This window comes from Tachyglossus aculeatus, chromosome 8 (assembly GCF_015852505.1).
Source record: "Tachyglossus aculeatus isolate mTacAcu1 chromosome 8, mTacAcu1.pri, whole genome shotgun sequence".
NCBI lineage: Eukaryota > Metazoa > Chordata > Mammalia > Monotremata > Tachyglossidae > Tachyglossus > Tachyglossus aculeatus.
The window spans coordinates 7,302,173-7,329,131 of NC_052073.1; the positions used below are offsets into that span (position 1 = coordinate 7,302,173).

Below are 26,959 nucleotides of genomic sequence, written 5' to 3' on the forward strand. Positions count from 1 at the left end.
CCCACCCGATCTGCTTTTATCCACCCCAGCATTTAGTACAGTGCCTGGCACATAGTAAGTGCTTAACAAATACCACAATTATTATTACTAAACACTTGGGAGAATGCAATCCAACAGAGTTGGTAGGTACGTTCTCTGCCTTCAACGAGCTTATATCTTACGGAGAGTCTCATGTCTCTTAAAGCTGGGAACTATGACTCCTTTAACACCATTTTTTTTTTTGAGGCTTCTTGCCGTGGGTTTGTCAGAGGCTGATGGAGCTTTGTGAAATGCGAGTCATGTTTTGCAGGTATCTACATCACTTTGGGGACAGCATTTGCAAACAAAGAATATTTATTTTAGACTGTATCCCAACTTCCTTTTCCCTGCTCCTGGGCATTACGCAGCTGTCTGTCTACCTGATTTCTGGAGGCTATAAAAGATTATCCGAAGGCGATTACTGTAGATAGACAGGCAAAAAGTGTCCCCTGATCCTTGGAAAGGAAAGGACGCTAACCTTGGCCCCTCTTGATCCATTCAGCTATTGTATCAAATCAATCAGTGGTATCACCTGTATATATGCATATATGTTTGTACATATTTATTACTCCATTTATTCATTCATTCATTTATTCATTTATTTATTTATTTATTTATTTATTTTGCTTGTACGTATCTATTCTATTTATTTTGTTAATATATTTGGTTTTGTTCTCTGTCTCCCCCTTCTAGACTGTGAGCCCACTGTTGGGTAGGGACTGTCTCTATATGTTGCCAACTTGTACTTCCCAAGCGCTTAGTACAGTGCTCTGCGCACAGTAAGCGCTCAATAAATATGATTGATTGATTGATTGAGCACTTACTGTATTCAGAACACTGTACTAAGTGCTTTAGAGAGTACAATACAACAGAGTTAACAGACAAGTATCCTGCACCCCCCAAGGGTAACCTCAAAAAAGAACCCCTGATTTTGGAGAGGGTTGCTATTTTCATTTTGGGAAGCAGAATGGCCTAGTGGATAGAACATGGGCCTGGGAGTTAGAGGGACCTGGGTTCTAATCCTGGCTCCGCTATTTGCCTGCTGTGTGAACTTGGGCAAAGCACTTCACTTCTCTGTGCTTCATTTACCTCGTCTGTAAAATGGGGATTGAGACTGTGAGCCCCACATGAGTCAGGGACTACGTCTCAATTTTCTTGTATCCACCCCAGCGCTTAGTTCAGTGCCTGGCACCTAGTAAGCACTTAACAAATACCGTAATTATTATTATTATTATATTGTGGGAGTTTGTGATTTTTTTCCCCACCTCTCCTCTGGAGTTGTAGAAGCTTCCTTAGAGTACATTACCTCTGATTACCCGTTTTTTTCCTACAGAGCATTCTTTAATTAGCATGATGATTAATATCAGTGAAACCATTGCCATGGCTACTGAAGGCTTCTGTTGGTTCTGAACCCTTCTGATCATAATTCTATGAAAACCTGTTTTCATGTTGTATTGATTTTATCAGGCTTCCTCTGGGGTAAGGCAGGCTTTGATGTGGTGATTTAAATTTTTGATGCGGCGTTTTGAAAGACCCGTTTTAAATGTAGTCCCGTATTTTGGTCGTACTTCTATCACGAGACATGGGATGAAAATTGAGGTCTCCTAGTTTCCAGTCTCAGGTGGTTTAATAATAATTGTGGAATTTGTTAAGCGCTGTGTGCCTAACACCGTACTAAGTGCTGGGATAATCAGGTCCGGCACAATCTGGAAGCAGCGTGAGAAGTCAGACAGATTTGAGACCTTGGGAGTCAGAAGGACCAGGCTTCTAATCCCGGCTCCGAAATTTATCTGCTGTGGGACCTTGGGTGAGTCACTTCACTTCTCTGTTCCTCAGGTATCTCGTCTGTAAAATGGAGATTGACTGAACCTCATGTGGGACATGAACTGTGCCCAACCTGGAAAGCTTGTAGCTGCCCCCTACACTTGTACAGTCCCTGTCACATAATAAATACTTAACAAATACCATAAAAAAAATAACAGAGTTGCTAATCCTTGTCTTGCACCCACATTCATGGATGAGGAAACTAGCACAGAGAGGTGAAGTGACTTGTCCAAGGCCATACGACGGGCAAGCGGTGGAGTTGGGATTATAACCCAGCCCCTCGAACCGCTCAGGCCCTTTGTCCCCCTTTTAGACTGTGAGCCCACTGTTGGGTAGGGACTGTCTCTGTATGTTGCCAATTTGGACTTCCCAAGTGCTTAGTACAGTGCTCTGCACATAGGAAGCGCTCAATAAATACGATTGATGATGGTGGTGACTGTCTCCCTCAGCCCCACCCCCCCCTTTTTCTTTTAATGCCATTTATTCAGTGCTATGTGCCAAGCACCACTGTTGGGTAGGGACTGTCGCTATACGTTGCCAATTTGTACTTCCCAAGCGCTTAGTACAGTGCTCTGCACATAGTAAGCGCTCAATAAATATGATTGATGATGATGATGATGATGACCTCTTTCTTGCTCTCCAATCTCAGATTTGGGTCCCTGGATGATTTTTTTTTAATGGTGCTTGTTAAGTGCTTACTATGTGTCAAACACTGTTTAAGAGCTGAGGTACGTACATGTTAATCAGATAGGACACAGTCCTTGTCCCTTGTGGGGCTCACAGTCTCAGTAGGAGGGAGAACAGGTATTCAATCCCCATATTAAAGTTGAGGAAACTGAGGCGCAGAGAGGTTAAGTGCTTTGCCCAAGATCGCACAGCAAGCAATTGGCAGAGCCGGGATTAGAACCCAGATCATCTGACTCCCAGGTTCATGCTCTTTCCACTAGGCCACGCTGATTCCTTAATATCCCGATGATATTCCCGAAACTGCTCAAAATGGTGGATTTGAGATGTGGATCAGATCTGAATTTCCCAGCCAATATAGCGAATTGGTCAATCCCCCTCTGAAAGCCTTTAGTTCGATTTCCTTATTCCTGAATAGGAATATATGTGCATATCTGCAATTTTATTTATTTGTATTGAAGTCTGTCTCCCCCGCTCTCGACTGTAAGCCTGTTATGGGCAGGGAATGTGACTGTTTATTGCTGAATTGTACTCTCCCAAGCGCTTAATAATGATGACATTTGTTAAGCATTTACGATGTGCAAAGCACTGTTCTAAGCGCTTAATACAGTAAGTGCTCAATAAATCATCAATCATCATCATCAATCGTATTTATTGAGCACTTACTATGTGCAGAGTCCTGTACTAAGCGCTTGGGAAGTACAAATTGGCAACATATAGAGACAGTCCCTACCCAACAGTGGGCTCACAGTCTAAAAGGGGGAGACAGAGAACAAAACCAAACATACCAACAAGTAAAATAAATAAATAAATAAATAAATAGAGTAAGAAATATGTACAAACATATATACATATATACAGGTGCTGTGGGGAAGGGAAGGAGGTAAGATGGGGGGACGGAGATGGGGACGAGGGGGAAAGGAAGGAAGGGGCTCAGTCTGGGGTCGATAAATACAATTGAATGAATGAATAAACTACACTGATTTAGATTTGATCAACGTAGCTTTCCTGCTAAAATAAGTTACTTCCACCTTCCTCCCTCATAGTGAGTTCCCCAGTCTAGGTCTCAATCAACAATATTTGTTGAGCAGTTACTGGGTGCAGAGCACTGTTTGGAAAAGCTCCATACAACAGAGTTAGGAGACAGGTTCCCAGCCCACAAGGAGTTTACCACCTAGAAGGGGAGACAGCAAAAGGAGTGATGATGGTTCCCACCCTAAGAATTAATATAGTTCTCTGCACACAGTAAATGCCCCCCTAAAATACCACCAATTGATGATTGGTTGAGTGGTGTGCCTTTTGGCTTGCTGTACGACCTTGGACAAATCACTTCATTCATTCATTCAATCGTATTTATTGAGTGCTTAAGCTGATTGATGGGGGGGGGGTCCCCAAATTCTGGAGTGCAGAGGCTGTCTCCCCTCTCCCACCTCCCACAAACAGCCAGACCCCTCAAAATCTCCCTCGTTGTGTTCCTTTCCGGCCGGAGGCAGCAGAGAACAGGGGCTGTGTTGTGGGAGGGGGATGTGGATGATGATGGTGGTATTTGTTAAGCCCTTACTATGTGCCAAGCCCTGTTCTAAGCATTGTGTGTACCCTTTATTTACCCCCTTTCCCTCAGCCCCACAGCACTTATGTACATATCCATAATTTATTTATATTAATGTCTGTCTCCCTCTCTAGACTGTAAACTCACTGTGGGCAGGGAATTTGCCTACCAACTCTGTTATCGTGTAATAATAATAATAATGGCATTTATTAAGCGCTTACTATGTACAAAGCATTGTTCTAAGCACTGGGGAGGTTACAAGGTGATCAGGTTGTCCCACAGGGGGCTCACAGTCTTAACCCCCATTTTACAGGTGAGGTAACTGAGGCCCAGAGAAGTAAAGTGAGTTGCCCAAGGTCACATAGCTGACAATTGGCTGAGCCGGGATTTGAACCCATGACCTCTGACTCCAAAGCCCGGGCTCTTTCCACTGAGCCATGCTGCTTCTCATGTACTCTCCCAAGCGTGTAGTGTAGGGCTCAGCACACAGTAGATGCTCAATAAGTACCTCTGACTGATGTAAATCGCCCTTGCTTTTGGATTACCACTCTTTATAATAATAATAATGATGATATTTGTTAAGCGCTTACTATGTGCCAAGCACTGTTCTAAGCGCTGGGGTAGATACAAGGTTATCAGGGTGTCCCACGTAGGGCTTAGTCTTAATCCCCGTTTTGCAGTTGAGGTAACTGAGGCCCAGAGAAGCAAAGTGACCTAACCAAAGTCACATAGCTGACAAGTGGCGGAGCCGGGATTAGAACCCACGACCTCTGACTCCCAAGCCAGGACTCTTCCCACTAAGCGACGCTGCTTCTCATTTATTTCTATCCATGTCTGTCTCCCCCATCAGACTGTGAGCTCGTCGTGGGCAGGGAATGTCACTGTTTACTGTTCTATTAGCGCTTAGTACAGTGCTGTGCACACAGCAAGCGCTCAATAAATACCATTGACTGATTGATGTAAGCCACCCTTGCGCTTGGATTTGCACTCTTTATTCACTCACTCTCAATCATATTTATTGAGCGCTCACTGTGTGCAGAGCACTGTACTAAGCGCTTGGAAAGTCCAATTCAGCAGTAGAGACAATCCCTGCACACACTGGGTTTACACTCTTTAGTCACCCGCCACCCCGAGCCTCATTCATTCATTCATTCATTCATTCAATCAGTCAGTCCTATTTATTAAGCGCTCACTGCGGGCAGAGCCTCCGAAGCGCTCAGTACAGTGTCCCCTGCCAACGTGGCACAGCGCGACGCGGCCCAGCGCCCGGGCGCAGGGAAGAGGCGGTGCCGGAAAGTTTTTCCCGACCGGTTGCGGTGGCTTTAGGGATGCGCTCCTCCCTCTCTCCTCCTTTTTCCTCGTCCTCTGTGCATTCCTTCCTCCTTCCCCCTGTCCTTGCGCCCCCCGCTTTTCCCAGATCCCGGAGCGCGACCCGGGAAGCTTGGCTGGTCCTGGCTGGCTCACCATGGGTAAGTGACCTGGGGAAACCCTGGGAAGAAAGGAAGGAAAGGCCCGCCCCCGCAATCCCGTCCCAAGCCCCGGGAATTCCCGCTATCCCTGCTTCGGCTCCGAGAGAGGGAGGGAAAATCCCAAATTCTCACTCTCTGGCCGGGACGTTTGAGTCTGCTGGAAATGTCCAGCTCCTCCCGCCCTTCCTCTGTCCAGTCTCCCTCCACAGCTTCCAGGAGAGCACCCCCCTAGTCAGCCTCGTCCTGGATCCCCCCCGCTTTCCTCCTCTCCCAGTCTCCTCCTCCTACCCGCTACTCTGTCACTGCCTGCACCCCTTTCTTCCTCTTCCCCTTCTTCCCCCTAGTCTATCTCTCCCTGGATCCCCACACACCTTCCTCCTTCCCCCTAGCCAGTCTCTGCCTAGATTCCCCCTTTTTTTCCTTCCCCTCTGCCTGGATCCTCCTTCCCCCTTTTCCTCCTTCCTCTCCCCTCCTCTCCCTCCTCTGTCACTGCCTGGATCCCTTTCTTCCTCTTCCCCTTCTTCCCCCTAGTCTGTCTCTCCCTGGATCCCACCACCCCTTCCTCCATCCCCCTAGTCAGTCTCTGCCTAGATTCCCCCCTTTTCTCCTTCCCCTCTGCATGGATCCTCCTTCCCCCTTTCCTCCTTCCTCTCCCCTCCTCCCCCTACTCAGTCTCTGCCTGGATCCCCCCTTAATCCCTCTCCCAGTCCTCCTTCCCCTCCCCAGATCCCCAGCTTCAGGGAGAACCCCTTCCTCTCCTCGCCCCAGTCTCCTCCTCCTACCCCCTAGTCTGTCTCTCCCTGGATCCCCCTCTTCCCCTTCTTCCTCCTAGTCAGCCTCTGCCTGGATCCCCCCCTTTCCTCTTTCCCCTCCCCTCCTTCCCCCTTAGTCTCTGCTTAGATCCCCCCTTTCCTCCTTTCCCTCCCTTCCTCCCCCTACTCAGTCTCTCCCTGAATCTCCCCTTAATCCCTCTCCCAGTCCTCCTTCCCCTCCCCAGATCCCCAGCTTCAGGGAGAACCCCTTCCTCTCCTCCCCTCAGTCAGTCTCTCCCTGGACCCACCCTTTCCTCCTCTCCCAGTCTCTTTCTCCTATCCCCTAGTCTGTCTCTCCCTGGATCCCCCTCTTCCTTTTCTCCTTCTTCCTCCTGGTCAGTCTCTCCCTGGATCCCTCCTTTCCTCCTCTCCCAGTCTCTTTCTCCTATCCCCTAGTCTGTCTCTCCCTGGATCTCCCTCTTCCTCTTCTCCTTCTTCCTCCTAGTCAGTCTCTGCCTGGATTTCCTCCCACCCCTTTCCTCCTTCCCCTCCCCTCCTTCCCCATAGTCAGTCTCTGCTTAGAGCCCCCCTTTCCTCCTTCCCCTCTCCTCCTCTCCCTACTCAGTCTCTCCTTGGATCCCCCCTTAATCTCTCTCCCAGTCCTCCTTCCCCTCCCCAGATCCCCCGCTTCAGGATTTAGTGGAAAGAGCCCGGGTTTGGGAGTCAGAGGACCTGAGTCCTAATCCTAGCTTCACGACTTGTCTGCTGTGTGACCTTGGCCAGGACACTTCACTTCTCTGTGCCTCAGCTACCTCATCTGTAAAATGGGGATTAAGACTGTGAGCCCCACGTGGGACAGCCTAATTACCTTGCATCTACCCCAGTGCTTAGAACAGTGCTTGGCACGTAGTAAGCGCTTAAAAATACCATTATTATTATTATTATTATTGTTATTATTATTCCCCTCCTGCCCCCAGTCTTTGCCTGGATCCCCCCTTACCTCCTCTCCCAGTCCTCTTTCCCCTTCCCTCCTGCCCCCTAGTTAATCTCTGCCTGAATCCCCTGCTTTCCTCCTCTCCCACCAGTGCTCCTCCCTCTCCCTTCCCACCCCCTAGTCAGTCTCTACCTGGATTCATTCAATCGTATTTATTGAGCACTTACTATGTGCAGAGAGCTGTACTAAGCACTATTCTTCCTCCCCTCCTCCTCCCACCCCCTAGTCTTCTCTGCCTGGATTCCCCCCCTTTCCTTCTCTCCCAGTAAACAGGTATTTCCTGTTATTCCAGGGGATTGCAGTAAACTATCTGTATCTGTGATTGATTGATTTATAGTATTGCCTGCCTCCCCTCTAGACTGTAAGTTCATTGTGGGCAGGGACTGTGTCCGTTATATTGTTGTGTTATACTCTCCCAAGCACTTAGTACAGTGCTCTGCACACTGTAAGCACTCTATAAATAACATTGACTGACTGATGGTTCTCCTCCAGCCCTCTAGTCAGTCTCTGCCTGGATCCCCCTTTTTCCACTCTCCCAATCCTCTTTTCCCTCCCCAGCCCCCCGACTTCAGGGAGTACCCCTTCCCCTCCTACCCACTAGTCAGGTCTGGATGTCCCTCCCCAGCTCTGGACTCCTTCTCTGGAAAATATTCCCCTTAAATCAGGTTTCCAAGAATTCAGTCCCCGGACTCTGTTATATTGTACTCCCCCAAGCACTTAGTAAGTGCTTGTTAATAACATTGATTAATAGTCTTGTTGAAAAAATTACCCACTGTGACTTTCAGCAACAATATTGCTAATTAATACAAGCCTGCCTGTTAGAGCTTTAGATAAATCAGACAGTGTTGGTAATGAGAATCAACATGGTCTAGTGGAAAGACAGTGAGCTTGGGAGTCAGAGGACGTGGGTTCTAATCCCGGCTCTGCCACTTGCCCACTGTGTGACCTTGGCAAGTCACTTAACCTCTCTGCACCACAGTTCCCTCTTCTACAAACTGGGAGTTCAGTGCCTGTTCTACCTCCTACTTAGATTGTGGGCCCCTTGTGGGACAAGGATTGTGTCCAACTGATTGGTTTGTTTCAACCCCAGGGTTTAGGACAGTGCAGGGAATGTGTCCATTTACTGATCAATTGTACTCTTCAAAGTGCCTAGTACAGTGTTCAGCACCCAATAAGTGCTCAATAAATACGATCAACCGACTGACTGCCTGGCTCATAGCTCTCTAGACCGTAAGCTTGTTGAGGGCGGGAATGTGTCTGTTTATTGTTATATCGTACCCTCCCAAGCACTTACTGCAGTGCTCTGCACACTGTAAACTCTCAGTAAATATAATTGAATTGAATGATTGAATTAATTAACAAATACCATAAGAAAGTTTCGTAGGAATAGGTGGCATTTGAGGAGGGATTTGAACATAATAATAACGATGGTATTTGTTAAGGGCTTACTGTGTGGAGGGCACTGTACTAAACACTAGGGTGGTTACAAGCACATCAAGTTGGACACAGTCCCTGTCCCAGGTGGGGCTCACAATCTCAATCCCCGTCTTCCAGATGAGGGAACGGAGGCCCAGAGAAGTGAAGTGACTTGCCCAAGGTCACATAGGAGACTAGCGGCTGCTCTTCCCCACTTCAAAGCCTTATTGAAGGCACATCTCCTCCAAGAAGCCTTCCCTGACTAAGCCCTCCTCTCTTCTTCTCCCACTCCCCTCTGCGCCTCTCATACTTGCTCCTTCATTCATCTTCTCTCCCATCCCACAGCACACCTGTATATATCTATTATTTATTTATTTATCTATCTATTCATGTATATTAATGTTTGTCTCCACCTCTAGACTGTGAGCTCATTGTGGGCAGGTATGTGTCTGTTGTGCTATTGTACTCTCTCCCAAGTGCTTAGTACAGTGCTCTGCACACAGTAAGGGCTCAATAAATATGATCGAATGAAATGAATGAATGAAAGTGGCAGAGCCGGGATTAGGACCCATGACCTTCCGACTCCCAGGCCTGTGAGTCAACATGAGGCGAGCGGTGGCCCGTCTGACTTTTGCCTTCCAGAAGTCGCCCCGTGGGTGATCCTGCCGGCCGCCGTGTCCCTGCTGGGCGGGTTGTCATTCGGCTACGCGCTGGCCGTCATCTCCGGGGCCCTCCTGCAGCTTCAGCTCACCTTCGGCCTGAGCTGCTTCGAGCAGGAAGTCCTGGTGGGGGTCCTGCTCCTGGGGGCTCTGGCGGCCTCCCTCGTCGGGGGGGTTCTCATCGACCGGGCTGGGCGTAAGAGAGCCATCCTGCTCAGCAACCTGGTGTTCCTGGCAGGGAGCCTGGCCCTGACGCTGGCCGGCTCGCTGGGCTGGGTGGTCCTGGGCCGGGGGGCCGTGGGCTTCGCCGTCTCCCTGTCCTCCACGGCCTGCTGCATCTATGTCTCTGAGCTGGTGGGGCCCGGGCAGCGGGGCCGGCTGGTCTCCCTTCACGAGACGGGCATCACCGCCGGCATCCTGCTCTCCTACGCCCTGAACTACGCGCTGGCCGACGTCGATGAGGGCTGGAGGCACATGTTCGGCTGGGCCGTCGTCCCGGGCCTCCTGCAGACCGTCTGCCTCCTGTTCCTCCCCGCGAGCCCGGCTCGGGCCCGGCCGGGGACGGAGAGCCTCTCCCCCCTGGGGTCTCCCCGCGGGGACGGAGAGGAGGAGGAGGCCGCAGGCTATTCCTTCCTGGACCTGTTCAGGGCCCGAGGCAACATGAGGCGCCGGACGCTCGTGGGCCTGGGCCTGGTCCTGTCCCAGCAGCTGACGGGACAGCCCAACGTCCTCTGCTACGCCTCCACTGTCTTCCGCTCGGTAGGCTTCCGCGGAGGCTCTTCGGCCACCCTGGCGTCGGTGGGGCTGGGGGCAGTCAAGGTGGTCGCCACGCTGGCGGCCATAGGTCTGGTGGACCGAGTGGGTCGTAGGGCACTGCTGATGGCCGGCTGCGCGGCGATGGCCCTCTCGGTCGGCGGCATCGGCCTCGTGGGCTTTGCCGTCTCTCTGGACGCCCTCCAGGGCTGCCGGGAACCGGCCCAAGCCAATGCCTCCTCACAGGTGGGCTCCGGCCGGCCGGCCCTCCCCGTCAGCCCGGGGGCCGGCCAGAGCTGGGAGGGCCCCGGTCCCCCCTCAGCCGGGCCGTCGGCCTCGGGGAGACATCCGGCCCATCTCAGCCGGCTCCCCGCAGACAGGCCGGAGGTGACCGCCTCATCCCCGCCGGTTTCCCTCGGACGTCCTCCCCCTGCAGAGCACAGACTCCTAAACTGGATGGCCCTGATCTTCATGATGGCGTTTGTCAGTGCTTTTTCCATCGGATTTGGACCGAGTAAGTATCTGCCCTCTCTCTGTCTTCCCTCCAGAAGACCCCCACATCAGTTGGCGCTTCCATCCACGCCGGATGTATCCCGCTCTCCTCAATCTCCCAAGGAGAATCGATTGCGAGTTGAAGTGACTTGCCCAAGGTCACACAGCAGACAGGTGGCCAAGCTGGGATTAGAACCCATGACTATAATGACAATAATAGTATTTGTTATGCATTTATTACGTGCCAAGCACTGTATTAAGCACCGTGGCAAATGAACAATAATCAGAATCGATCCAGTCTGTCCCACATGTGGCTTACAGTCTAAGGAGGGAGGGAGAAGAGGCATTTTGCTTCCATTTTACAGAGGAGAAAACTGGGGCCCAGAGAAGTTAAAGGGCTGTCCAAGGTCACTCGGAGGCAAGCGGCAGAGTTGGGATTAGAACCCAGGTCTCTTTATTCCCAACCTGGTGCTCAATCCTCTAGATCCCACCACCTTTCCGTTTCGCAGCAGATTCACAATCCTGAAGAACTGTCGCCTAGTGGCTCCTCAAGTCTCCTTTGCCCCCTAATCCTGGTTCTCCCGATTTCTCTTCTAGTGACCTGGGTGGTGCTCAGTGAGATCTACCCTGCTGCGATAAGAGGAAGAGCTTTTGCTTTTTGCAACAGTTTTAATTGGGCAGCCAACCTGCTGATCAGCCTCTCGTTCCTGGATCTGATAGGTGAGCCCAGTCCTTACTTCTTGTGCATAGCCGTGCGATTTAGAAGCAGTGTGGCATAGTGGATAGAGCACGGGAGTCAGAAGGTCATGGGTTCTAATCCCAGCTCTGCCTCTTGTCTGCTGTGTGACCTTGGGCAAGTCGCTTCACTTCTCTGGGCCTCCGTGACTTCATCTGTCAATCGGGGATTAAGACTGGGAGCCCCCGGATCTACCGCTTGTCTGCTGTGTGACTTTGGGCAAGTCGCTTCACTTCTCTGGGCCTCAGTGACCTCATCTGTCAAATGGGGATTAAGACTGGGAGCCCCATGTGGGACAGGGACTGTGTCAACCAATCAATCAATCAATCGTATTTATTGAGCGCTTACTGTGTGCAGAGCACTGTACTAAGCGCTTGGGAAATACAAGCTGTCCAACTGAATGGTATTTGTTAAGTGCTTACAATGTGCTGAGCACTGTTCTAAGAGCTGGGGTAAATACAAGGTAATCAGGTTGTCCCACGGGGGGCCCACAGTCTTAATCCCCATTTTACAGATGAGGTAACTGAGGCCCAGAGACGTTAAGTGACTTGCTCAAAGTCATCCATCTGACAAGTGGCGCAGCTGGGATTAGAACTCACAACTTCTGACTCCCAAGCCCGTGCTCTTGCAACTAAGCCAACAGTGCCTGGCACATAGTAAGCGCTTAACAAATACCACCATCATCATCATCATCATATTCTCCAGGAGTTCTAAACCAGTGCCGGGATTTGGGGTTGTGGGGAGGGGATTTGGTGGGGGGATTCAGCAGTACTAATTACTACTCTTACCTGTTACCCCTGACTCATCTTGTGTGCCTGGAAAGACAGACCCCCTTCTGCTTTCCGGGCTGCAATTTCCCCAGAGGCATGCTGGGGAATCAATCAATCTATCATATTTATTGAGCACTTACTATGTGCAGAGCACTGGACTAAGCGCTTGGGAGAATACAATGGTGGTATATATTAAGTGCAGTCTACACGCCAAACCTTGTGCTAAGTTCTGGGGTAGATCCGAGATAATCAGATCTGATAATTATCCGATCCCTAGACTCCAAGTCTAGGAGGGAGGGAGAACAGGTATCTTATATCCCCAATTTACAGATTCATTCAATTGTATTTATAAAGTGCTTACTAATAATTATGGTATTTGTTAAGCACTTACTCTGTGCCAGGCACTGCACTAAGGGCAGCGTGGCTCAGTGGAAAGAGCCCAGGCTTGGGAGTCTAGAGGTCATGGGTTCTAATCCCGGCTCCGCCACTTTTCAGCTGTGTGACTTTGGGCAAGTCACTTAACTTCTCTGTGCCGCAGTTACCTCAACTGTAAAATGGGGATTAAGACTGTGAGCCCCACCTGGGACAACCTGATTACCTTTATCCCCCCAGTGCTTAGAACAGTACTTGGCACATAGTAAGCACTTAATAAATACCAACATTATTATTATTATTAGTGTGTGCAGAGCACTGTACTAAGCACTTGGGAGAGGGCAGTACAACAACAGGCACATTCCCTGCCCACAGCAAACTCACAGAAGAGGAAACTGAGGTCTGGAGAAGGTAAGTGACCTGCTCAAAGTCACACAATACCTCACTGACATAACAGGGACTAGAACCTGCTGTGTTCTTTCCACTGGGCCACACTACCTAAAGGATCCATCTGAGGATGGATACTGCACCTTCCTGTACCTGTGTAGTCTGTATCAATCAATCAATCATATCGATTAAGTGCTTACTGCATGCAGAGCAGCAGACTAAACACTTGGAAGAGTACAATAGAACAACATAACAGAGTTGGTAGACACATTTAAGAAGAAGCAGCGTGGCTTAGTGGCAAGAGTGCAGGCTTGGGAGTCGTCATAGGTTCTAATCCCGGCTCCACCACTTGTCAGCTGTGTGACTTTGGGCAAGTCACTTCACTTCTCTGTGCCTCCGTTCTCTCATCTGTAAAATGGGGATGAAGACTGTGAGCCCCACGTGGGACAACCTGGTAACCTTGTATCTATCCCAGTGCTTAGAACAGTGCTTGGCACATAGTAAGCACTTAACAGATATCATCGTTATTATTATTCCCTGCCCACAACGAACATAATGGAAACAGAATCAGATCATGCTCGTTCCCACCCGAGACATTCAGCTTAGAAACCTCATGTCTGGGAAGAAAACAGCTTCTTCCTGACCTATGCCCACAAAAGGAAGGAAGGGCAGGGCAAAAGATACTGGGAGATCTGGGTGCCCACCCCTGGCCCTCAGCCCCGTTGTTTCCTTAGGAGCTATCGGCCTGTCCTGGACATTTCTACTCTACGGCCTAGCAGCAGTGATGGCCTTGGCATTTATTTATTTCTGTGTCCCGGAGACCAAAGGGCAGTCTCTGGAGGAAATAGACCAGCAGTTCTGCAGGAAAAGGTATGTGCAATGGACAGAGTCGCAGCTGAGGAGGGAGTGGTCGGAATGCAGGGTGGATTTGAAAAACGGACAACACATCGGATCCAAGTCCTTCTGCCTCAGGGTTCCTCCCACATCACGAGTGATAGAGCCATCTTTTTTTTAAAAAAAAATGGCATTTGTTAAGGGCTTAGTACAAGGGAAGTTCTAGAAGAGTTTCAGTTGAGACTCTATGGTGAGTCGAACCACAGGGAAACTTCCAGAATTTCCATCGAGACTCAGTGGTGAATTGAAACCTCAGAGGCACTTCTAAGGGAGTCTCCATTGAGATTCTCTGGTGGATTGTTCAGAGCCACAGGGAAAGTTCTAGAAAAGTCTCAGTTGACACTCTGTGGTCAGTCAGAGCCACAGGGGAACGTGTAGGAGAATCTCCATTGAGACTCTGGTGATTTGGAGCCACGGGGAACTTCTAAGGGAATCTCCTTTGAGACTCAAGGATGGGTTGGTCAGAGCCACAGGGGAAGGTCTAGGAGACTCTCCAGGAGACTCCATGGTGAATTGGAGCCTCAAGGGAACTTCTAGGAGAATCTCCATTGAGACTCTAAGGTGAATTGGAGCCACAGGGACACTTCTAAGGAAGTTTTGAAGGGTCTGTCAGAGTCATAAGGGAAGTTCTTGGAGAGTCTCAATTGACACTTGTAGGTCTGTGCCACAGGGTCCACTGAAGCTCCCCTGGATTTTCAATCCAACTTACAGTCCTGGGGCTGATCCGTTGCCTCCCGGACTTCCAGGTGGGTGGGAAGAGCAGCCAGAAGCTGGCCAGCCAGCAGTCTCCAACACTGGTGTGCCAACAGCCTCAGAGAAGGCCGGGCCTGAGTAGCCGAAGGGAGCAAGAGGGCCGGCAGTCTGGCTCTTGCGAGAGGAGGATCAGCCCGGACAGGAGAGAGGCGATGAGGGGCCGCGGGGAAGTGAGAGGGACCCCCTGACCCAATCCCACCCTTACCGTCAGGTTCTTGACCAGAGAGCCAATCTGCAGCTGGTACGGCAGCCAACGAGGCCCAGCCAGGGCCCGCTACCACAGGATGGAGCCCTCCGGGATCTCCTGAGGTGACCGGGCTCAGAGCAGGGGAGCAGAGAACCACAGCCTCCAGGATTTGACTTTGAAGACGCTGAAGGCCCGCTATGGCTTGTTTCTGCCGTGACGGGTGCTGAGAAAGTGCTGCAAACTCAGTGGTGGACCACCAACCCAGGAGAGGAGCCCCACCCCAGACTCACCTTTCGGGTAGAGGCCTCCGAGTGGAGCTACTTTGGGAGTGCCGGCCTCAGCATTCCACTCCCCTGGAAGTTCTCCCCACAAAGCCGCACACTCTCTGACTGATCCCAGCTGCCGTTCCCCAGCACCCCCCTTCTGTCTCAGTTTCCCCCTTTGCCATTCTCGGAGGCCAGGGCGATTCACCCTGGGGAGTCGACACCGTGACCTTTGTTTCTGACTGGCATTTACCGTTTCCGACTCAAAATGAATATGAAAATTATGTGCACATCTTTAAATTGTATATTTTATATTATTTATTTATATTAATGTCTGTCTCCCCTGCTAGACTCTAAGCTTGTTACAGCCAGGGCACATGTCTGCTAATTCTGTTGTACTCTCCCAAGCATTTAGTACAGTCCTCTGCACATAGTAAATGCTCAGTGAATACCATTGAGTGATTGATGGATATAACAGTGTACTTATTAATGCATTAATGTGGTTATATCACACATATTAATGGATAGAACACAGTCCTGGGAGCCAGAAGGACACGGGTTCTAATTCCAGCTCTGCCCCTTGTCTTGATGAGTGACCTTGGGCAAGTCACTTCACTTCCCTGTGCCTTGGTTCCCTCATCTTTAAAATGGGGATAAAGACTGTGAACCCCATGTGGGATAGGGACTTGGTCCAACCTGATTATCTCCTATCTACCACAGCACTTAGAACAGTGTCTGGCACATAGTAAGTGCTTAAAAACATTATTATTATTATCATCATCATCATTCCCTATGGAGAATTGGTTCTGACATGTTTCCACTTAAGGCAGTTTCAGGGAACTGTGGTCAGGGAACATGTCACTTCTGTCTGTTGTGCTTTCCTAAAGTGGGCGTTCAATAAAGACAGTTATTTCTGCTTGGGTGTTGGGTAAATGCAGAAACAAGACCCAAACGCCCAGCGGGCAGCATTGGTTTTTGTCACTAGATGGCACCAGGAGATTAGCCTGAGCTGTCATTCATTCATTCATTCAGTCGTATTTATTGAGCGCTTACTGTGTGCAGAGCACTGTACTAAGCGCTTGGGAAGTCCAAGTTGGCAACATATAGAGACTGTCCCTACCCAACAACGGGCTCACAGTCTAGAAGGGGGAGACAGACAACAAAACAAAACATGTGGACAGGTGTCAAGTCATCAGAATAATGACTTGTCACTCACATACCCTGCACTGAAACCTCAGCCCGTCACAGTGGACCTGGTTTTTTGTTTGGTTTTGTTTTGTTTAAATGGTATTTGTTAAGTGCTTACTCTATATAGCACTTACAGTTAAGTGCTTACTATATAGTATATACTACATAGTAAGCGCTTAACAAATGCTATCATTAGAGAAGCAGCATGGCTCAGTGGAAAGAGCCCGGGCTTTGGAGTCAGAGGTCAGGTGTTCAAATCCTGGCTCCACTAGTTGTCAGCTGTGTGACTTTGGGCAAGTCACTTAACTTCTCTGTGCCTCAGTTACCTCATCTGTAAAATGGGGATTAAGACTGTGAACCCCCTGTGGGACAACCTGATCACCTTGTAACCTCCCCAGTGCTTAGAACAGTGTTTTGCACATAGTAAGCACTTAATAAATGCCAGCATTATTATTATTATAGTAAGCCCTTAACAAATGCCATCATCATCATCCTCATGATCATTAGTATTATATGCCAGGCACTGCACTAAGCGCTGGGGTAGATCCAACCTATTCGGGTTTGACACAGTCCACGTCCCACATAGGACTCACAGTCACAATCCCCCTTGTTCATTCATTCACTCAATAGTATTTATTTGAGCGCTTACTGTGTGCAGAGCACTCTACTAAGCACTTGGAAAGTACAGTTCCACCACTTGTCTGCTGGGTGACCTTAGGCAAATCACTTAACTTCTCTGTGCCTCAGTTACCTCATCTGTAAAATGGGGATTAAAAAGTGTGAGCCCCACATTGGACAACCTGATTACCCTGTATCTATCCCAGCACTTAGAACAATGCTTGGCGTATAGCAAGCGCTTAACAAATGCCATAATTATTATTATTATTATTAGAGTTTGGCAACCAAGAGAGACAATCCCTTTCCACAATGGGCTCACAGTCTAGAAGGGGAGAGACAGACATCAAAACAAGTAAACAGGCATCAATAGCATCAATATAAATAAATAGAATTATATCCACATCAAAACAAGTAAACAGGCATTAATATAAGTAGAATTATAGCTACGTACATATACACACAAGTACTGTGTGGTGGGGAAGGAGGGTAGAGTGAAGGGAGTGAGTCGGGGCGATGGGGAGGGGGAGCTGAGGAAAAGGGGGACATTAAGCACCAGGGAGCATGTCTGTCAACTCTGTTACCTTGTTCTCTCCCAGTAACTTAGTACAGTACTCTACACACAGTAAGCGCTCAATAAATACCATTGATTGATTAAGTACTTTTACAGATGAGGTCACTGAGGTACAGAGAAGTTAAGTGACCTGCCTAAGGTCATACAGCAGACAAGTGGCAAAGCCAGGGTTTAGAGGCCTTTGCCTCTCAGGTTTGCGATCCATCCACTAGGCCACGCTGCTTCTTTTGTCTTTTAATCCGTTTAAACCGAAAATCCCTTTATTTTCCAGCTCTGGTGTCCTTTGTGATGGAAGTGGGGAGAATAAGTCCCAATAAATAATTGGGATTTATTGAGCACTTTCTGTGGGCAGAGCACTGTACTAAGTGACAAAGGACAATGTTATATGTAGACACTATTACTGTCCTTAAGGAGCATCCGTACTAGTTTGCAATCTCAATATGCAGCCCTGAACCTGCCTGCTTCCTGATGGAGGGATTGTAAGTGATAACTCTAACCAAGATGCTAGACCACAAGCTCTTTCAGGGCAGGGATAATGTCAACTGACTCTAGGGTACCGACCCAAGATATTTAGGACTGGGGGAAATATGAGATAATCTGTTTGGGTCCAGTCCCTGTCTCACATCGGGCTCACAGTCTAAGAAGAAGGGGGAACAGGTATTCATTCATTCATTCAATTGTATTTTTGAGCACTCACTGTGTGCTGAGCACTGTACTAAGCACTTGGGAAGTACAATTCAGCAACAAATAGAGACAGTCCCTGCCCACAACGGGCTCACAGTCTAGAAAGGGGGACACAGACATCAGGTATCTCACCCCTATTTTATGAATGAGGTAACTGAGGCATGGAGAAGTCAAATAACTTGCCCAAGGCCACCCAGCAGTCAAGTGGAAGAGCTGGGATTAGAACCCAAGTCCTCTGACTCTGAGGCCAATGCTCTTTCCACTAGGTCATCAATCAATGCGGGCAGGGAATGTTCTGTTTATTGTTATATTGTACTCTCCCAAGTGCTTAGTACAGTAAGCGCTCAACAAATACGATTGAATGAATCAATCTGTCATATTTATCAAGTGCTTACTGTGTGCAGGACACTGTACTAAGCACTTGGGGGAGTGCAATGCAAAAATATAACAGGCACATTCCCTGCCCACAAAGAGCTTACGGTTAAAGGGGTCACGTTGCTTCTCTGTTGCAGATGCCAGGGTTAAGGGGATCGTGTTCTCTGTTCTCTTCTGCCATGTCCTAGGGATAGAAATGGCTCTTTTCCTGCCCCTGCTTTTCCATCCCTCTGTATCAGGGCACTGTACTAAATGCTTGGGAGAGTACAATACCGCAGAGCTAGCAGGCACATTCTTTGCCCATAGTGAGCTTACAGTCTAGAGGGAGAGACAGACAATAATAATAATTGTGGTAGTTGTTAAGTGCATACTATGTGCCAGGCACTGAACTAAGAGCTGGTGTGTGTACAAGGCAATTAGGTTGGACAAAGTCCCTGTCCCGTATAGCGTTCACAGTTTTACTCCTCATTTTACAGCTAAGGTAACTGAGGTATAGAGAAGTGAAGGGACTTGTCCAGGTTTATGCAGCAGGCAAGTGGTGGGGCCTGGATTAGAACCCAAGTCTTTCTGACTCCCATGCCCTATCCATTAGGCCTTGCTAAGAAGACTGTCTACCTTGTGGGATTTAGGTTAGATGTAAGGAAGAACTTCTGGCCCCGGAGGAATCGGAAATTCCTGCTTTGGTGCTTGAAGCAGAGGCTGGATTCCTGTCTACCTGGTGGGGTAGGTATGGTCCTCCTCCCCACCCTCTCTCGGTTTCCTTTCCACCTCAGGACTCCTAGGTCCCATTGAGTTTGCGAGCTTGGACAAACAAATGAATCGCATTTACTCCTCCCTTTTCTGCGCCCTTCTCCGGGGACTGGACTGGAGGAGGTCACTGGGTACAAAGGGGTGGGTTTTGGGGGGCTGAGCATTAGAGCCCGGATGTGGCTCAAAAGTGCTTTTCTCTCTTCCCCAGAGGGCTGGAGTGAAACCCTTTACAGGATCTGCCAGGTGAGTTGCCAGGAAAACAGCTGATGAAATGGATAGCTCCCTTCCCCGGCCCCCCCCAGTGCTGAGTGTGGGAGACCTCTGCCTCCCCACCACGGCCGACACCCCCCAGCCTGAAGCAGGTCTTGACAAAGAACGGGAGACTCCCAGCCAGGCCAAGGAGGCCGATAAATCTCTGGGAGTGGACTTTTATTTCCTCTCCTTTCACAGTGTTTTCTTAGCATCCCTGGCCCATTATTTCCCCGGAAAAGCTCTCTGCCTGACTTCCTCCTCCAAGCTTCCTCCTGGTATCGGTCTGTCAAGGGCTGGGTCTGACGCAGTGCAGCAGAGAACAGGGATATGGCCACAGAGACAGATTCTAGAGCTTGTAGGCCGCTGCAAGGCTGTCCTCCCCCATTCCCAGCCCTGCACCCTCCCTCCCTCCACTGAACCCCACCCCTGACCTACCCAACCTCCCCTGTCACTTGAATCCCCTAAAACATCCCCCAGACTCTCTAAACATCCCCTGGCCCCCTCAAATATCCCTCCCTTCCCTTAACCCCACTTCTGACCCCCCCCCAAAATCCCTCCCTCCCCTGTCATCCATCCCTGACCCCCTGCAATCATTCCTTCTTCCCCTGACTCCTCTCAAACCTCCTTCTCTCCCGTCACCCATCTCTGAACCCCCCAATCTTCCTTCCCTCCCCTGAACCCCAAACCTCCCTCCCTCTCCAACCACCACTCCTCCCTCCTCATCACCCATCCCTGACCACCCCCCCCAACATGCTTCCTTCCCCTGATCCCCCTCAAAACCTCCCTCCATGCCCCCTGACCTCCCACACCTCCATAGACCCCTTTCTACTTCCCATCAAACCATGGCGTTTCAAGGAAAAAAAGACCAGTGAGCTTCCTTCAGCTTCTCCATCCTCAGGGCCAAGGCCATGTTAAGGAACCCGAGTGAATTCTCCCCGAGATCTTGCTAGAAGGGAGGGAGGACTGAACTGTTCCCTCAGCTCTCAGCATCTAGAGAATCTGGCTAACTTGGTTCACTTTTCTTTCCAGCACATGTGCCAACAAACCACAGAAAACCCTCCTTCCACTCTGCTGTTCATATGGGCCCGGCCTGGGAAAAATCATTCATTCATTCATCCGTTCAATCGTACTTACTGAGCGCTTAGTGTGTGCAGAGCATTGTACTGAGTACTTGGGAGAGTGCAATATGATCATGAACAGATCCATTCCCTGCCCACAATGAGCTTACAGTCTAGAGGGGGTAGATGGACATGATATAAATATATGATAGAAATGTATAAAAGTGCTATGGGGCTAGGAGGGGAGAAGAATAGAGGGAATGGGAGAAGAGGAAAGGGGGGCTTAGTCAGGGAAGGCTTCTTGGAGGAGATGTCCTTCAGTAAGGCTTTGAAGGAGGGGAGAGTAATTGTCTGTTGGATTTGAGGAGGGAGGGAGTTCTGGGCCAGGGGCAGGAAGTGGGCCAGGGTCGGTGGCGAGATAGATGGGATCGGGGTACAGTGAAGAGGTTGGCAACAGAGGAGCCAACAATAATAATAATAATAATAATAATAATAATGGCATTTATTAAGCGATTACTATGTGCAAAGCACTGTTCTAAGCACTGGGGAGGTTACAAGGTAATCAGGTTGTCCCATGTCTGAATCCCCATTTTACAGATGAGGGAACTGAGGAACAGAGAAGTGAAGTGACTTGCCCAAAGTCACACAGCTGACAATTGGCAGAGCTGGGATTTGAACCCATGACCTCTGACTCCAAAGCCCAGGCTCCTTCCACTGAGCCACATTGCTTCTCCAAGTGTGTAGGCTGGGATGTAGTCGGAGAGTAGCCAGATGAGGTAGGAGGGGGCAAGGGGATTGACCGCTTTAAAGCCAGGGGTTAGGAGTTGTTGTTTGATGTAGAGGTGGATGGGCAATGTCTCCCTGCCTGGGCAGTACTGTCTCTGCCCCAAAGACAGCCCCTAATAATAACAATAATAACAATTATGGTACTTGTTAAGTGCTTACTATGGGCCAAGCACTATTCTTAGCACATGGGAAGATACAAGTTAAACAGGTTGGACACAGTCCCTGTCCCAAATGGGGCTCAGAGTCTTAATCTCCTTTTCACAGATGAGATAACTGAGGCCTAGAGAAGTAAAGTGACTTGCCCAAGGTCACACAGCAGGCAGGCAGTGGAGCAGGGGTTAGAACTCAGGCCTGGGCTCTGTTCCCTAGGTCACTCTGATTTAGGTGAGTAGGGGGTCAGAGGTGGGCAAGGCCCTGTATCCAGTCCCCGTCTCTCCCTCCTCCGACCCCTGGCTCTCTCCCTTTCCCTGCCCTCCCCACACCCAGACCCTCGTGCTTAATTGCAAAACCCTCAAAGTCTGCACCTCGTGACCACAGGGGAGATGCCAGAAGGGGAGAAGGTGGAGGGTCCAGAAGGGGTCATCAGGAAAGATTAGTGAGGAATAAAAATAGCCCAACAGCAGAAGCATCATCCAGCATCGTCAGCTCGCCAACAAAGATGGTGGCCAACGACGGGGCCCTATTTTTGTTCCTTGAGAAAGGAAAGCTGTAGAGGAAGGAGGGCAGGGAGAGGAATCCCTGAGGTGTTTTATTCATGTGGCTATTTCTGCCACATGACTTGCAGCATTTGAAGAACTGGAGAAATAGCATGACCTAACAGCAGGAGCATGGGCTTGGGAGTCAGAGGCCATGAATTCTAATCCCAGGTCTGCTACTTGTCTGGAGTATGACCTTGGGCAAGTCACCTCACTTCTCTGGGCCTCGGTTGCCTCATCTGGAAAATGGGGATTGAGACTGTGAGCTCCACATGGGACAGGGACTGTGTCCAAACCAATTTGCTTGCATCTACCCCAGCGCTTAGTACAGTGCCTGGCACACAGCGCCTGGCTTAACAAATACCACAGTTATTATCATTATTACTATCTGAAATCTCCCCTTCGCCCTGAGGAGATTAGTTAGTTTTGTCAGTCAGTCAGCTGAAAATGGAGTCAGTTTCATAGACTCTGCAGGAGTCAGAAGGACCAGTCTCTAGACATTTAGCTCTTATGCACAGGGGATCTGTCCGTTATACTGTTATATTGTACCCTCCCAAGTGCTTAGTTCAGTGCTCTGCACACAGTAGACGCTCAATGAATACTACTTTGGTTGAGGGGAGGGAACAACATTCAGTTCAGACCGACTTACTCTCCCCTACTTCCAAGCCTACTTTCATTCAATTTGATCGTATTTATTGAGTGCTTGCTGTGTACAAATTACTGTGCTACCTTGGGAGGGTACAGTAGAACAGCAGTGACACATTCCTGCCCTCAACACATCTCCTCCAAGAGGCCTTCCCTGACTAAGCCCTCCTTTCCTCTTCTCCCACTCCCTTCTGCGTCACCTTGACTCGGTCCGTTTACTCATTCCCCTTTATTCATCCCCTCTTCCAGTCCGACAGACTTTAGGTCCACATCCGTAATTCATTTCTATTAGCGTCTGTTTTCCTTTCTAGACTTTAAGCTCGTGGCGGACGGGGAATGTGTCTTTTATATTGTTATGTCGTGCTCCCCTGAGGGCCTTGTACAGTGCTCTGCACACAGTAAGTGCTCGATAAATACGACCGACTGACCGACTTTCTAGCTGAAGGATACCTTTTCTCCCTCCAGTGGGTGATTATGGTCTCTTTCTGTCCTGTTTGTAGCTACTTCGTCAGGGAGAGTGGAGAGTTGTGCTGGCAGCAGGCCTGGAATCTTGAACCACTGTTAACACCAGACTCGAGGGGAGGCCGGGGGGAGAGCCAGAGAGATCTGCTAAGTCTTTTTTGGCTAAATTGTTTACTTGTAAACTCCTTGAGGACCGCGTGGCCTAGTGGAAAGAACCCTGGCCCAGGAGTCAGAGTTCCTCTGTTCTAATTTCAGCTCTGCTGTGTGACCTTGGGCAAATCACTTAACTTGTCTGTGCCTCAGTTCCCTCATCTGCAAAATGGTTTTGCGATTGATGTGTTCTCCCTCCTAACTTAGAATGTGAGGCCCACGTGGGGTCTGGTTATCTTGTATCTACTGTAGCGCATAGTACAGTGCTTGGCACATAGTAAGTGCTCAACGAATGCCACTGTTATAATTATTATTATTATTATTATCCCCATAATTCGCACCCCCATTACCGGAAAGAAACTTACTCAGTCCGTCAATCAATTTGATTGATTGATTGACAGATTGAATGAGTTTCTTTCAGGTGATGGGATGCCTACTGGTTCCACAGGACCTCTAGACTGTAACTCATTGTGGGCAAGGAATGCGTCTGTTTTTTGTTCTAATGTACTCTCCCAAGTGCTTAGTACAGTGTTCCACACACCGTAAACCCTCAATAAATGTGATTGGCTTATTGACCGGGAGCCCTTTGCCTCAGGATGAGGGGAGCTCCTCAGGACAGATTCGGGATTCTGTCAGCGGGTGGCCATCCTGGCCACATGTCTGCTGTGTGACCTTTGGCAAGTCCTTTTCCTTCTCTTTACTTCAGTTTCCTCATCTGCAAAATGGGGATGGAAACTGTGAGCCTCATGTGGGACAGGGACTATGTCCAACTCAATTTGCTTGCATCTACCCCAGCGCTTAGTACGGCACCTGGCACATAGGAAGCGTTTAACAAATATGATCATTATTATTATTGTTGGGCCCAGAGGGAGAACTCAGGCTGTGGGACTCTGAGGCCCTGGCTCCCGTCCCGGCGAAGCAGGTGTGACATTTATGTGAGAGTGCTCAAGTGAGCTTGTTGAACTGCCCGGAGGGCACTGTGTTAGCTGATCCCTGGGCAGAAACTGTGGGGAGTATGTGGGGGGAGATGGTTTTGGAGAGAAGTCACTCCCCAAACCCGGAGGTGGGGGCTGCCTGCTTTTTTATTGCTCGGCCGGGGGCAGGGAGAATAGGGTCAATGCTCCTGTGTTCTGGGCACTCAAGGGTGGATGTATGGGACGGTTTGGGGAGTATTTCCTGATCTCCACGAGGCTGCATTCATGCATTCATTCTTTCATTAGTATAGGGAGCAAGGAGCCCTGCCACCACACACCATCTTCTGCTTTTTTTCATGACATCTGTGAAGCACTTACTATGTGCCCTTCTAGACTGTGAGCCCGCTGTTGGGTAGAGACCGTCTCTATATGTTACCAACTTGTACTTCCCAAGGGCTTAGTCCAGTACTCTGCACATAGTAAGCGTTCAATTAATACGATTGAATGAATGAATGAATGTGCCAGGAGTCAGAGGTCATGGGTTCTAATCCCAGTTCCGCCACTTGTCAGCTGTGTGACTTTGGGCAAGTCATTTAGCTTCTCTGTTCCTCAGTTACCTCATCAAATGGGGATTAGGACTGTGCACCCTGCGTGGGACAACCTGATTACCTTGTAGCTACCCCAGTGCTTAGAATACATAGTGCACATAGTAAGCGCTTAACAAATGCCATCATTATTATTAGTATTATGAAGAGCTGGGGAGATACAGATGCAGTCCCTGTCCCAAGTGAGGCTCACACCTTTTCACCGGCTGTTGCTATCTGCTGGCTGAGGTGCTTTAGCCAGCAGGGGCCAGAGTTTGTCTTTGGAGAGGAGGACGAGGAAAGTTTTTTTTTACCCAATTCAAATTCAATCAATCAATCCATCTTCTACTAAAGTCCTACCTCCTTTCCCTCCCTACCTCCTTCCCCTCCCCACAGCACCTGTATATATGTTTGTACAGATTTATTACTCTATTGATTTTACTTGTATATATTTACTATTCTATTTATTTTGTTAATGATGTGCATCTAGCTTTAATTCTATTTGTTTTGGTGACTTGACACCTGTCCATATGTTTTGTTTTGTTGTCTGTCTCCCCCTTCTAGACTGTGAGCCCGTTGTTGGGTAGGGACCGTTTCTATATGTTGCCAACTTGTACTTCCCAAGCGCTTAGTGCTCTGCACACAGTAAGTGCTCAGTAAATACGACTGAATGAATGAAAGTCCAGCTCTCACACTTTGCTCCTTCCATTCATTCATTCAATCGTATTAATTGAACTCTTAAGGTGTGTAGAGCACTGTAATAAGCACTCAGGAGAGGGCAATTTAACAGACACATTCCCTGCCCTTAGCGAGCTAATGCCAACTTGCTCTCTGTGCCCTGATCTCATCTATGTCGCCACTGACCCTTGTCCCACATCCTCCCTCTAACCTGGAACTCCCTCCTCCTCTTTATATAATAATAATGGCATTTATTAAGTGTTTACTATGTGCAAAGCACTATTCTAAGCGCTGGGGAGGTTACAAGGTGATCAGGTTGTCCCACGTGGGGCTCACAGTCTTAATCCCCATTTTACAGATGAGGTAACTGAGGCCTAGAGAAGTGAAGTGACTTGCTCAAAGTCACACAGCTGACAGTTGGCAGAGCCGGGATTTGAACCCATGACCTCTGACTCCAAAGCCCGTGCTCTTTCCACTGAGTATGCCACACCATCACTCTCCCCACCTTCAGAGCCTTGTTAAAATCACTTTTCCTGCTTGAGGCCTTCCCCAATTAAGCCCTCTTTTTTCCCCCAAATTCTTCTCCCTTCTGTGTCATCTTTGCCCTCCGATCTGTGACCTTTGGCATTTGGTATTCGCCTCACACTCATCCCCACAGCTCTTATGTACATAGCCATAAATTCTTTATTTATGTTAATGGATGCCTCCTCCTTTAGACTCATTAAGGGCAGCAAGTTCACCAACTCTTTTGTATTGTACTCTCCCAAATGCTCAGTACAGTGCTCTGCCTACAGTAAGCGGTCTGTAAATACCATTGATTGATGAGTCAATTATATTTATTGAGCACCTGCCATGTACAGAGCACCATATGAAGTCCCTGCAAACACAGCAGCATGGCTCAGTGGAAAGAGCATGGGCTTTGGAGTCAGAGGTCATGGGTTCCAATCCCAGCTCCGCCACTTGTCAGCTGTGTGACTTTGGGTAAGTCACTTAACTTCTCTGGGCCTCAGTTCCCTCATCTGTAAAATGGGGATGAAGACTGTGAGCCTCACATGGGACAACCTGATCAACTTGTAACCTTGCCAGTGCTTAGAACAGTGCTTTGCACATAGTAAGCGGATAATAGAGGCCTGGAATGCCCTCCCTCCGCGCATCTGCCGAGCTAGCTCTCTTCCTCCCTTCAAAACCCTACTGAGAGCTCACCTCCTCCAGGAGGCCTTCCCACACTGAGCCCCCTCCTTCCTCTCCCCCTCCTCCCCATCCCCATCCCCCCCACCTAACCTCCTTCCCCTCCCACAGCACCTGGATATATGTTTGTACTTATTGATTACTCTATTTTATTGGTACATATTTATTCTATTTATTTTATTTTGTTAATATGTTTTGTTTTATTGTCTGTCTCCCCCTTCAAGACTGTGAGCCCGCTGTTGGGTAGGGACTGTCTCTATATGTTGCCAACTTGTACTTCCCAAGTGCTTAGTACAGTGATCCACACACAGTAAGCACTCAATAAATACGATTCAATGAATGAATAAATGCCATTAAAAAAATATCAAAAAAGTAGAAAATCCAGTCCT

The 26,959-nt window shown here is 49.0% G+C and overlaps 1 protein-coding gene across 1 annotated transcript; it reads left to right on the forward strand.

Moving 5' to 3' along the window:
- Positions 1-5,540: 5,540 nt before the first annotated feature.
- Positions 5,541-15,272, forward strand: SLC2A10 (solute carrier family 2 member 10). The gene is made up of 6 exons (XM_038750705.1): positions 5,541-5,544; positions 8,076-8,138; positions 9,349-10,632; positions 11,208-11,330; positions 13,610-13,745; positions 14,734-15,272. The coding sequence occupies exons 1-6, from the start codon at positions 5,541-5,543 to the stop codon at positions 14,828-14,830; spliced, it is 1,707 nt and encodes a 568-aa protein (XP_038606633.1). The 3' UTR covers positions 14,831-15,272.
- Positions 15,273-26,959: the final 11,687 nt, after the last annotated feature.

Bases quoted from the DNA above. Each gene is read 5' to 3' on its own strand.
- SLC2A10 (XM_038750705.1), top strand. The intron at 10,633-11,207 runs GTAAGTATCTGC...TTTCTCTTCTAG, and splicing joins TTCCATCGGATTTGGACCGA to TGACCTGGGTGGTGCTCAGT. The intron at 11,331-13,609 runs GTGAGCCCAGTC...TTGTTTCCTTAG, and splicing joins CTCGTTCCTGGATCTGATAG to GAGCTATCGGCCTGTCCTGG.